The sequence below is a fragment of the Pomacea canaliculata genome, linkage group LG9 (assembly GCF_003073045.1).
Source record: "Pomacea canaliculata isolate SZHN2017 linkage group LG9, ASM307304v1, whole genome shotgun sequence".
NCBI lineage: Eukaryota > Metazoa > Mollusca > Gastropoda > Architaenioglossa > Ampullariidae > Pomacea > Pomacea canaliculata.
The window spans coordinates 17,103,414-17,116,400 of NC_037598.1; the positions used below are offsets into that span (position 1 = coordinate 17,103,414).

Genomic DNA, 12,987 nt, shown 5'->3' on the forward strand with positions numbered 1-12,987 from the left:
TTTGACTGTATTGCCAAATTTATGAGTGTACGGCAAGACTACATGGGAAGGTAGTCTAAGGGGAACAACTCCTATTGTTACAACTGTTAGGTAATTTCAGTGCTCCAGAATGTGTATGTAGAATTGAAAGTTATGTAATAAACTTTTCATTGGACACACTGTCTAAAATAATGCATTAATTCCATTGGCCATTAGTAAAATGAATCAGTATACACTAATAAAAATGATACAATCGCACTAATGTATGAAATTTTAGAAGGAAAACAAATGCAGTTTTATCTCTCACACAGAGGCATATCTGGGAAGGTGCAATGAACTTTGCAACTTCAGCATAACTAGAGTAAATGTGGGGAGGAGGTTTTTTTTTTTATTGGCAATATGAGCAGTGTCATTAAAAATCCTTGTAGTTTGCTTTCGCTGCTGTTTATTCATTAATATTTTGGGGATACATATTATGAATTTTAAAGAATTAGGTCTGATTTTCTGCATGTGAATACATGAATACAACCTTGCATTTGCATAAGAGGCTCCTATTTTTTCAAATTTTTATGAAATTGTCACCATAAATTTTCTGTAGAAATTATAAAAACTTATTTGACTTCCAAAAGCCTTGATAAAAAAACATTTTCTTCTGGGCATCTGTTGAAAATTCTAATTTAGCTCTAAAACCAGTTGTTATAGAATCTGCTGCATGACAGCCACCAAATGACTGCACAAACTAGTTGTCCTCATATTTTACAACGGGACATATTTACCATGTTAATAATATAGAGATTCCTGCAAATGGATTAAGTTCAAAATGTGTGTAAACATATGCATATATTCACTAATATGAATCAAGCCCACCAATGGTAAGGATCCACCATCACATTTACATTGATGTAAACTTTAAAAAAACTTGTTCTTCAGCTATGGTATGTGCTTAATGTTTTAGGTAGCTTTCAAAACATCAGAGCTCTGATAACTTCCTACTTTTCTGCAAGGGAACCAGTCTTCTCAACAGGAAATAAACCACTTCTTAAATGGCACAACCATTTCTAAATGGCATGGCTAAATGTATTCCCAGAAAACATTAAAACCATGAGAGAAAAGTTGTTTAAATAGATTTCCAAGTTGTTTGTGTTCAGAAAGAGTATTAACACGCTTCCCTTATAATAGTTATCTTCCACATTCATGGCCTGGCAATGTGAACCACTGAAAGCTTAGCCACATGCTGGGATTCCACACTATACAAGCATCCTGATGAGGACTGTTATTTTTAAAATATTTGCTTTAATCTTCATGTAAAAATATTGTAGCAGACTGGCTCATATCTTAATGATGATGTTCCTATGACATTTTAGGTGATTAAGTTATTTAAACACTGCAGAACAAAATTTATTTACAAATGACTATGATACAAATTTTCAACAAAATATTCTAAATACCTAATTCAGCAAACATACAGTAAGTTTCAAGGACATAAGACTGTATGCTACACAGAATACCATTGTACACTCATTATACTTTGACACATGCTCTCTGCTTCTGAATGTATAGGCATAAAGCATCAAGAAAATTGTGCTGTTACATTCTCATGGCTCCAAATACAGCAATTTATCAACTACAGAAACCTTGTTCTTTGTTCCGCATATTTAAAAACACATTGAAAAATAGGAAAGTCTTTAAAAACAGCTGTCGTATCAATAATATTGCTTGTGCTCTCTCGTAACATTCTTTAATCTACCGCAGGAATGTCATGAATTCCAGGTAACAAAGTTAACCCCTTAGGTATTCAAGTTTTTGCCCAGTTTTTCTTTCTCGTTCTTACATGATAAACTTTCTTATTTATTTTCATGTTAGGTTTTGAACTTCTGAGGAGTTTTTTTTTAATATTTTTTTTTCCTGTTGGAGGCCAAGTGGATGACCCAATGAAAAAAAAGTAAGGGATGATAAATATACTTTACATGAGTGAGTGAAAAGTACATCTTCCTCCACGGAAGATTATAATTTTGAAGCCAGATGGGGAAATGCTGCTACTTATGGTTCCGTCAATAAGGGAAGATGTACGTGACACCAAGGATAGGACGTCAAATGCCTCGTTTTAGTAGTTAATCTGAAATGTGAATAAACCGGATGGAAGCTATGTCGTCTAATGCTTCGTTTTAGCAGTTAACTGGAAAAAATCGTCTGCCTGCAGTCCAAGTCCAAGTTCGTGGTGACACCCACGCTGTAACAGCCAATGAAGCAACTGATGGCTGCGATTTTCATGTCGAAAGCAAACCGTTAAAACAAAAGGACGCAGGCATATTAACGGTATACATTAAATAACACGGCAGATGTCACAGGTTTCGTCAAATAGATCGTAGTTGTGATTACCTAATCTCATTAGTATGATCTGCAAAATCAGTGACATACAAAGATGGCAGTTTGAATTGTCTCCCCTGAAATAAAAAAAATCGATTTTTTAAAAGGAGAAAATAATCCAAGAAATAAAACCATACATTGATGCCAGGCAAAATTTCTTATATATTATTAAAGTTCTATTGAAAATCTAAATACATGTTCTTTTTCACAAAGCAACAAGGATAATCAAATCATGTTTAACAAACTACATGTATTTCTATTTTTGCGGATGTTCTAACATTTATCAAGAATCGGTCTATATGAAGATTGTACTCCGTTTGAGTCCAGTTGACTAGATGTGTATAGACCTCTAACCTTTCTCGGTCATTGTAAAGCCAGGTGAGACGTGAACATGGAAGGGCTGATTCCTGTGATAAATAAGCTTCAGGATGTATTCAACACTGTGGGAGCAGAAGCAATACAGCTTCCCCAAATCGTTGTCATAGGAAATCAGGTACAAAGTCATACGTAATCACCGCTAATAACACCAACAAGAGTATTTAGATGCTGATCAAATCGTTCAGATGATTGCACTAGATTCTTTTGTTTGCTAGCAATTATAGAATTAAGTTTTATTTTAATTATCTGACATGCGAAATGATTTATGGCTCATAATTCTTATTCTTTGCCTTTATTGTCTTCCACCAACCTGAAGGATTAACCCATTAATAACTTTTCATAGAGGACTTTCCTAGAGCACGCTAGCAGCTTGAAAGGATCGCTTCTTATTGTTGGGGACTTTACATTGATGACCATTGTTGTTTGGAAATGTTACAGTGGTTTTACTATATATCACAGAATCAACACAGACATATAAGAAGAAACAACATCTGTCTAGGGTGAATATATACTGTAAAGAACATTTTGGGAAATTCCTTAGGGAGATAGAAGAGGCAAAGGGAAACTGACAACAGTTCGATATCTGGGATGCAGATTGTTTCACGCACAACAACAGTTTTACAGTATCTTTTGTTGACATACAAGCAAACATCCCCTCCAGTGGATTTACCTGTGATGGTTGCTGAGCGGTCTCAGCGATATGGAAGACCAAATCCAGAAATAAAGAGATCATCACCATCATTTAACCTTCATTTTGACTCACCAACATAGTTCTTTGTGTTGAAAGTTCTTGGCATTATTGAAATATTTAATTTAGCCCATGCTGTCCCGAAGCCCACTCACACTCAGGGTCACATTGTGGACTGGGTGGTCTACAGAGAGGGAGATTGTCTTTTTTACATTGTTGGCTGTTGATCATGTATTTTCCTCGGACCATTTTTGTGTGTTGCGCACACTGGACCTTGCCATGCCAATCACGCCGCATGCTTATAAGGATGTGCGTAGCCTTGCTTCATTAGATATGGAGGTTTTTAAGACCACCTACGCATTAACATTCTGTCTGAATCCACCATTACCAAGTTGTTCCCATTCTCCATAGTTGCCTGGATAGTTATGCCCCACTAAACTCATCACCTTGTCTACAGTTGTCCCCCTTCTCCTTGGTATACCACAGTGGGTCTGATCTTCTGGAAGCCAAACATAAACGGAGGCGAGCTGAGCAGAAGTGGCAAATCACTAGACTTACCATGCACTGTCATATTTTTTACAGTTCACAGTTTTTTAGTTTCTCAATAGTTCAATATTTTTTTAAGCCACTTGATACCACTTAACATGTGTTCAGTGTCGTTGAATCGACTACTACAGCTTGTACTGGATGCATTTAAGTGAAGGTTTTGTCTTACCATGGTAATAATAACTTTTGTACTTTTACAGAGTTCAGGCAAGAGTTCTGTAATTGAGAGTCTGGTAGGAAAAGACTTCTTGCCCAGAGGGACAGGTATTGTGACACGACGGCCAACCATTCTGCAGCTCGTGTATGTTCGCAAAGAAGACAGAGAGTCACACACGCAGGATGGCAGTGAGTAGACTGGGCATGTGCTATATACACTACATGTTTCCAACACATTAACATGCACCTATACATGCAATAGCACAGAACAGTATAGAGCCATTACTTTGCTTAATTACATGACTGTACCAAACAAAACCTGGTTATTTTCTGGTGATCCATTCCCCATTTAAAGGACGGTACAGTTGTTAAGCTGTAGCAGCATAAAGCAGTTGCTGCAGAGGGCACTAGAAAGAACCCTCTTCTTCACTTTTAATATTGTTTTATAGTCTTTAACAATAGCAAGTAAAGCAGTATTTCATTTCCAAGGTAACATTTTTTGCCTTTCATCTTGTTTCTCTAAAAGAGTTTATTCCTGCTGAGGAGTGGGCTAAATTTCTTCACACAAAAGAGAAAGTTTATTCTGATTTTGAGGAAGTACGACGAGAGATTGAACGCGAGACAGAACGCATGTCAGGAACAAACAAGGTTAGTTGATTTTATGTTGAAAGTTGTCCATTCCTTTTGTGAAATAAGTTGTGATTCTGAAAAAAATTAATATCAGAAGTTAATATTTCTGTTATTGTCTAATATGACTGAAGTTTGTAATGAGAGTCATTTACAAAGCTTTGGTTTCTTGAAATTGATCATTTTATACCTAGGAATGATGTATTATTTTTATTGCTGCTTATTGTTTTTTTTTCAGGGTATATGCCTAGAACCAATCAACATCAAAATATTCTCTCCCCATGTTGTGAATTTGACATTGATTGATCTACCTGGTATGACCAAAGTTCCGGTAGGTGACCAGCCTCCTGATATTGAGATGCAGATTCGTGACCTCTGCTTTTATTATATCACAAACCCTAACTCCGTCATACTGGCAGTCACTGCTGCCAACACAGACTTTGCAACATCTGAGGCCCTTAAGCTGGCTCGAGAAGTGGACCCTGATGGTATGTTTATTCTCTGCTAGTCTGCATTCTTTGTGTTTGGTTGAAAGTTGTGGTCTTTCTCAACCACTAATTTTCTGATTAGTCCATTTTTTGTTATGAGAGTTATTTTTCTGTTAATCCAACTTCTTTTTCTATCCCTTTTATTTTTTTTTTTTGTTCAGGCAGAAGTGACATGTTCTGCTACATTACTTTGTCCCTTTCATTGCATGTCACATGTAATTAGCACCAGTTAGATTCTCTATGAACATTGCCATGCAGTTTAACATAGATGATATGACATGGCAGGGATGAGTTTGTATATTTGTGCATGTCTAGGTTGTCAAAACATGCTGAATATGTCTTTGTATGATCTTTAGTGTTGTGTTAGTTCTATTATGATGATGATGATATAGTTTGATGTAAAACACACAGTAATTCTTAAGAATAATGCTTGTATCAGGCCGCCGTACATTAGCTGTTATCACAAAGCTGGACCTCATGGATGCTGGCACAGATGCTATGGAGGTTTTGTGTGGCCGAGTTATCCCAGTCAAACTTGGCATTATAGGTGTTGTTAATCGCAGCCAAGCTGATATAAATAACAAGAAGGTGGGCTTATATTTGTTCTCATCAGTAGAAAAGTAGAATTAAGGGAAACATAAATGTCAATATTATCAATCATTAACTTTCCTTCGATATAAACAGTGAGAGACTACATAATTTATCCTTTAAATGGTGTCATTTTTGCACTCTCTGTTATGATAAATATAGCATTTTTGTTTTTTGCAGAAACAATATTAAACATTTTAGAAAAAAATGTCAAACAGTTTTGTTAAAAAGAAACATCAAACATGTGTGCATCCTTCTCTTTCCTCTTTTTGGGCACACATGCATGAATTAACACACATCCATACATATGCAAGAATCTGCATGTGTGCACAATGAGAGAAATAAATGTTGATGGGTTTTTTTGTTTTTTTGTTGTTTTTTTTTTTTTTTGTCAATTTTAATATTTCAACTTTTCTAATACTTTGCAGGAAATGGCAGATGCCCATAGAGATGAAGCCTCTTTTTTGCAGAAAAAATACCCTTCCATTGCTAGCAGAAATGGCACACCCTATCTAGCAAAGACACTAAACAGAGTGAGAATCAATAAGTTGTTTAGTGTAGTATCTTTTGCTGAAAAAACAAGTTCTGCTATCTCAGTAATAGGATTAGTACAGTTGATTCAGAAGATTAACATTATTGCTTCTGGCATAAAAAGTACAATTTATATGGACCATGTATAGAGTTTCCAAGCTTTCTAAACCGCCAGCCAATATATTCCTTGCTTGCTTTTTGTGGCTTAATCTTTTTTGACGAGAAAATCTTAGTAAAATTTGATCAGTCATATTTATTTTGTTTATAAAATACAGAAGGTTTTTAAAAGTCTAGTAGAGAGCAACTTTTTTTCTAGAGAATTAAGCTGAAATCAGTACACTGATACAACATATGTCCAGACAGCCAAATTCACAGATTAACAGCTGTCTTGTATCATGTGTATTAAATTTCACAGTTTTTTCATTTTTTTACTTACAGCTGCTGATGCACCACATCCGAGACTGCCTACCAGAACTGAAAACACGTATTAACGTCCTCATCGCTCAGTTCCAGTCACTTCTTAGCTCTTTTGGAGAACCAGTTGATGATAAGGTTGATGACAGATTGTTGCACATTTACATAGAATACTTGCCATATTTCTTAGTCTTCTTAAGATCAAATGACACAGAGATGGTCATGCCTTCTAGTCAAATGTTTTAAAGAGTTTTCTTTGTAATTTTTTTTTTTTTTTGCAGGCACAGCTACTTCTTCAAATCATCACTAAGTTTGCTTCTGCATATTGTAGCACAATTGAAGGAACATCCAAGAATATTGAAACTACAGAATTGTGAGTAAACTCTGCATGCATACATGCGAGTCAAAATAGGCATGTGCATACAAACTTAGAATTTAGCATAATCAGAACTGTATTTGTAAAGAAAAGTGGTGTTTGCTATATTTTTGATACTGTCAGATAAGCTTGCAGATTTTTCACCAATATTTTTTATCAACAGATGTGGAGGTGCCAGAATCTGTTACATTTTCCATGAAACCTTTGGCCGCACTCTGGAAAGTATTGATCCTCTGGGAGGACTGTCCACCCGGGATGTTTTGACTGCCATTAGAAATGCAACTGTAAGTACACCTTATAGTGTAATGTGTTAAATTGTTTGGATTGGCGTGATATAACAATGTTGCATTCTGTATCTGTAATGATATAGCAATATTGTATTCCAAACCTCTAATTATTGCAGGATGTCTTAACTGAAGTTTAGATTTCTTTGTATGTTGTTTCTCCAAATCACTTTTAAAGCAGTTTATTAAAATTGTTAATATTGTTGTCACTATTGCAAGATAATATCTGCAGTGAGCTTTGAGTGGATGGGAATAACAGAAGTAAAACTGTGTCTGTGTCATTCTCTTTTCATCATTTCTATGAGACTTTAGTTTGTACCATTCTTTTTTCACAATTTTTAGCATCGTATTATACTTTTTCTAGGGTCCCCGGCCTTCCTTATTTGTACCTGAAGTATCTTTTGAGTTGCTGGTGAAACGGCAAATCAGGCGCCTGGAAGAGCCAAGCTTGCGGTGCGTTGAACTTGTTCATGAGGAAATGCAACGCATGATCCAACACTGTGGCACACAGGTGCAGTCATAGATTTCCATTTTTTGGCATGTGGGTATAGTCATAGATTTTCACTTAGGCATCTGATATCAGTTTGGGTCTCAGCTACCATCAGATATTTGCACATTAGCATCAAATAGCAGTTTGGCATACAAAGTAGTTGTGTATTATGGCACTTGGGCTTAACTAGATATTTTTATTTAGGCATCAAAGGTTTGGTACAGTTTAACTCAGTAACATCCATGTATACATTGCTTGTCACTCAAGGTCTTTTTCCAGAGCACACTAATATTAGACAGGCCTCTGATGTACATTGTACTATTATTGATGCTGTTGAACATACCATGGATGTATATTAAGTAATATGTCTTTAGACAAGCAAACAAATTATGTGCAAGGTCTCGGGGGGGGGGGGTTGCAAGGTCAGCTGACAAGGACATTGGTATTTTGGGGGAGGTGAGAGGATTAGTCAAATGAGCATTGACAGTAGCCTTTTTTTTATAGGCTATAGGTTTTACTGCATTTTGACTCTTTTGGCTGTAGTATTTGTTACATAGAGTATTTGTAGATGAATGTACTTGTGTCTGTAAGTGTAGGCTGTGGGATTTGTTACTTAAAATATGTGCAAATGAATGCACTTGTATGTGCAGGCAGTGTGCTGATAAGAGTTCTGTACATTGACTGTTGTTGCAGCAAGAGATGTTGAGATTTCCCAAGCTTCATGAGAAGATTGTAGACGTGGTGACAAACTTGCTGAGAAAGAGACTTCCACCTACAAATACTATGGTAAGCCATGAAACAAATACTAAATGCAATGCCTGAATTGCAAATCTAGTGAATTGGAACATTAATTTTCCCAGTAACATTTGCTCTTGCAAAGAATTTAATTTTGCAGTCAAGGTTTAATTTAAGGATGATTTTAACACTTCTGTTTTCTGTCTCTCTCTTTCCCTTTGTTTTTTGTAAAGGAGGACACCTAGCAGCTAGATAACAGTGCCTTTATGGGAAGGATAAACTGGAAGTAGTTAACACATACACATACCTGGGGTTGGGATTCTACTATGCTATTGTAAATAATGCTGTAAGTGATAGTAATAAGAGCTAATCAAGGAACCAATGAAATAACATAATGAATAGGCTGGGTACAAATTTCAGTGTTTGTGCAGATAGGAAGGAGTGCAGGATTTTATTCATAATTATTATCACGTTTGTGAGAGAATACACATAAATAGTACTAAAAAACAGCTTATCATCTTGTGATCACTCTTTTATAGGTGGAGAACTTGGTAGCAGTGGAACTAGCCTACATCAACACCAAACACCCAGACTTCACTGAGGCTCATTTGGCGCACAGGTCCCTCACTGAGGGAGGTTCAGGTGAGCCAAGGCAACTGACCACAACAGGTTCAAATCTCACCAAGACCTTTCTGGAGCGTCAAAATGAGGAAACAAAGGTAAGCTTAGAGGTTTCTTAGAGGAAGTGTAGACCTGTACATACACTGGTGATCCTTCTCACTTGCTGTTTTTAGAAGTAGCTCCTGGCTTGAGATGCCACAAAAACTCCAAATACCTTAAAAAAAAGGGGAATAGCTCTGCTTTCTTCAGACAAGCCTCTGGACAACTATATTTACTAGACATTTTGATGAAAAGTACAATGACATCTTTGTTTTAATAATGTGCTAGGAATTTAGTTAGTATCAGTTAATTCGGTATATATTGCATAAACTACATATTTTTTGGTAGCTATAAAAACAGAAAAATATGTGTCCACAGTCTTCAGCACCAGAACTGAATGGAGGCCCATGGAAAATCTCAAATTTTATTAGAGGCAGCAAGCTAGAGATGAATGCTGACAAAGGATCTGAGCAAGGGACATCATCACTACCTAGCAGTGGGCCAAACAGTGCTGTCCCTTCACCTTCCCATTCCAGAAAAGGGGGCATAAATCTTTTACCTGAAGTAGTGAGTAACATGATTTGTGTGCAGGTGAATTGTAGAAGGTCCCCAATGGAAAAGTCACATTACTTTTTGTCAGCGTTTATGCTGGCACATTTTTCTTTTCTTTCCTTTTCCCCATTCACAGTCCACTGGTTTGTAACTGTGCAACCTTACAAGAGATCAGCTTTCTCAGACAGTTATTTTTTTGGGGGTGGGTGGGTTGAGGGAATACATAATCTGATAAAATTCATCTGTCTATTGTAAAGTGAGTCTGTCATTATGACATACTTGGTGTGCAGTATAAGTATGAAAGTTTGTATAGCTTATCCTGTGTTCATCATAGATCTTTCACTATTAGCATTTCATCCATGGCAATGCATGTCTTTCCTAGTGGCATTTGTCCATGTCACACATTTGTGAGATGAGCATATCTCTTGGTGTAGATTGTGGAACATATCATGTCACTCTACACATGTCATGTCACTATGCTTATGTTTAGCCTGAGCAGCCTGTGATGAAACTCTCAGCCAGGGAACAAAGGGACTGTGAAGTCATTGGTGAGACTATTTTCTGATTTCAGTTTACTTTTAATGTGTTCCTCTGTGACTAGTTGTTCATAGAATGTTGATTTGTGAAGGATGGTTGCAAGAGTGTATGTTTATACCTGTCAGTCAGTCATTATGCTTACAGGTAGATGGGTATATGCAGGAATGTGCATTGAAATGCTATATTTAATTCATAGTGGTTTTTTATTTTTGCTACATACAGAGCGTCTGATACGTTCCTACTTCATGATTGTGCGAAAGAACATACAGGACAGTACGCCGAAAGCCATCATGCATTTCTTAGTCAACTACATCAAGGACAACCTGCAGAGTGAGCTTGTCAGTCAGCTGTATAAGAGAGAAGAGATTGAAACCTTGTTGGAGGAATCCGAGCACATTGCTGCCCGCCGCAAAGAGGCTTCAGAGATGCTACAGGTTAATTATATTTTTTAATGTTTAAGGTCCTAGCACCTGCAACTGCAGGTTAGTGTTTTGAATGCATTAGGAAGTAGTACCTAACTGCAAAATTGTAAGCAAGTTGTTTTACTATCTTGAAGTGCAACTGCAAACAACTGAAACTGGTAAAATTTGTTATCTTTGATCTTTCAGACATGACATTCATTTTATATGCAGCACCTTTCTGATTTCTCTTTTCTGTCCATTTTTTATCAATGACAAATTTACTCATGTCGGGAATGCTATTACTTCTTGCTATTTCCTGTTCTGTTGACTAAATGCAGATTAAAATCTATTACTAAGAAATGCAAGTAAATCATTAAGCTACAACCAGTAGGTATGTGAATTGTGGTGAGACTACAGAGTATTGATATCCACTGCCTGAGACTAAAGAATATTGAAATTCAGTTTCCTTTAAAGAATATTACAGTCTGAGACAAAAGTTCATCCAGTTAATCTTTTCTCTGATTCAGGCTTTGCAAAGAGCTAGCCAGATCATTGGTGAGATACGTGAAACCCACTTATGGTGATCTTGTAGTCTCACTAGCTGCAAATGTCAGCCAACCAGAACTGTGGACTGGTGCAATCAGTTGATGTGAAGACAAAAGGTGGTGCTGGGCATGAAGGACAATACAGAGGGAAGAGCAGGACTGTTCTCCTCTCTCACAATTTTTGTCACAGAGACTGAGGATGTGTAGTGCACAGTGTGCTATCTACCGCATCTCTACAGGTTTGATAAAAAATATTTCACATCTGCCAGGCATGCCTATTCCAGGCATAAAATGACCTTTAGCTTTTGTAGTTCTTTTACTTAAACACAATGTCCCATTGTACCAGATGTCTTACCTGCAAGAAGGTGTGATCTTTAAAACTGTCAAAATTTTTCACACGTTTCCCTTTTTTTGCAGTAAGAACAGTAAATAGCTGTACTTTAGTCAAGGGTCTTCTCAACATTTCATCACTGATGTATTGTGTGCTGTAGTTCATAAATAAGCAAGATACAATGAGGAGACATTAATGTCAAGCAAATCCCTAAAGACAAATATATTTGATATATATATGACTGTATGTATATATATAGTTGTTGAGTGACAGTAGAAGAATGTGCACACTGCTCAGTGCTGTCAGTCAGAGAGCAGCTCTTGCTCACTCACTTTGATTATTAGAAGCATCAAATGTCAGCATGGAAGCAAGAAGACTTGAGCTGTCCTTGGTGATGCTGACAGATGCAATGTCAAGAATGAAATTTCAGTGGAATGAAGGATATAACAATGCCAGATTAGTGGAGATTATGAGCAAGAATAGGCCTTGTCTACATTCTGTGAATGCTGCCCTAGTTCCACATAGCTTGCTGCTGGTTCCTCCAGCTGACATCTCTGTAAGCAGCTATGGAGTGATAGCCAACAGTGTCATCACAGGAGCAGCAGGCACATCTCCAGACTAACAGTGGGACTGATGTTCTGACAGAGCTTTTTAGATGACTCCACTCATTGCAGTCCAAGCAGAATTTGTTGGTGACTTTCAACCTGTGAAAACATCCACTGGCAGTGCAGAACTGATCAACTTGAAGACATCAAGGGTAGATTTTCCATCATGGACTAGTCATGACAAGCAGATGCCTGTTGATGTACTTACATATTTCCTTCTTGTCTTAAATCTTTAGACTTATTTGCTTAATTTATTTAAGCTGATAAGTATTGTGATAGCTGTTGGACTTCTGTGTAGACTAATAACTGATGAAATAGACCCTAAAAGTTTGGGACTTCTTTCCACTCAAAATGATGTCATTATAATGATTGAATATAATTTGTATTTATGCAATGTATGTCATCATGAACATTTTTGCTAGAAACGTTCTTGTTTTGCAAAGGGAAGATTTTTGTCTGATTTAAATGATTATGTGTGTTCATAGGTTGCCTGAAAAATATTTGTATTTCAAATGGACTGTAATATATTCATGATATTGACTTCCACTAGTCTTTGTGACAATTAAAAAAAAAGACTTCTAGAAACGTCTGAATTGCCTTCTGTGTAATTTTCTGTGTCATTATACACCAGCAATCAACAGCCGTCTGCATAGTTTCAGCATACTTCTTTCTGTCATGACACTACTATGTAGAGTGTAGTGGCTCCTTT

The 12,987-nt window shown here is 36.7% G+C and overlaps 1 protein-coding gene across 1 annotated transcript; it reads left to right on the forward strand.

Annotated features, from left to right (window-relative positions):
- The first annotated feature begins 2,637 nt into the window (after positions 1–2,637).
- LOC112572404 (dynamin-1-like protein) lies at positions 2,638–12,867 on the forward strand. The gene is made up of 16 exons (XM_025252074.1): positions 2,638–2,839; positions 4,159–4,303; positions 4,641–4,762; positions 4,980–5,229; positions 5,669–5,817; positions 6,246–6,350; positions 6,787–6,900; positions 7,044–7,135; positions 7,302–7,422; positions 7,787–7,933; positions 8,606–8,698; positions 9,187–9,366; positions 9,686–9,874; positions 10,350–10,407; positions 10,619–10,830; positions 11,325–12,867. The coding sequence occupies exons 1-16, from the start codon at positions 2,738–2,740 to the stop codon at positions 11,379–11,381; spliced, it is 2,136 nt and encodes a 711-aa protein (XP_025107859.1). The 5' UTR covers positions 2,638–2,737; the 3' UTR covers positions 11,382–12,867.
- The last annotated feature ends 120 nt before the right edge of the window (positions 12,868–12,987 follow it).

Coding starts and splice junctions, on each gene's coding strand:
- LOC112572404 (XM_025252074.1), top strand. CDS start 2,738: ATGGAAGGGCTGATTCCTGTGATAAATAAGCTTCAGGATGTATTCAAC. Junction 6,351..6,786: donor TAGCAAAGACACTAAACAGA/GTGAGAATCAAT, acceptor TTTTACTTACAG/CTGCTGATGCACCACATCCG. Junction 9,367..9,685: donor GTCAAAATGAGGAAACAAAG/GTAAGCTTAGAG, acceptor ATGTGTCCACAG/TCTTCAGCACCAGAACTGAA.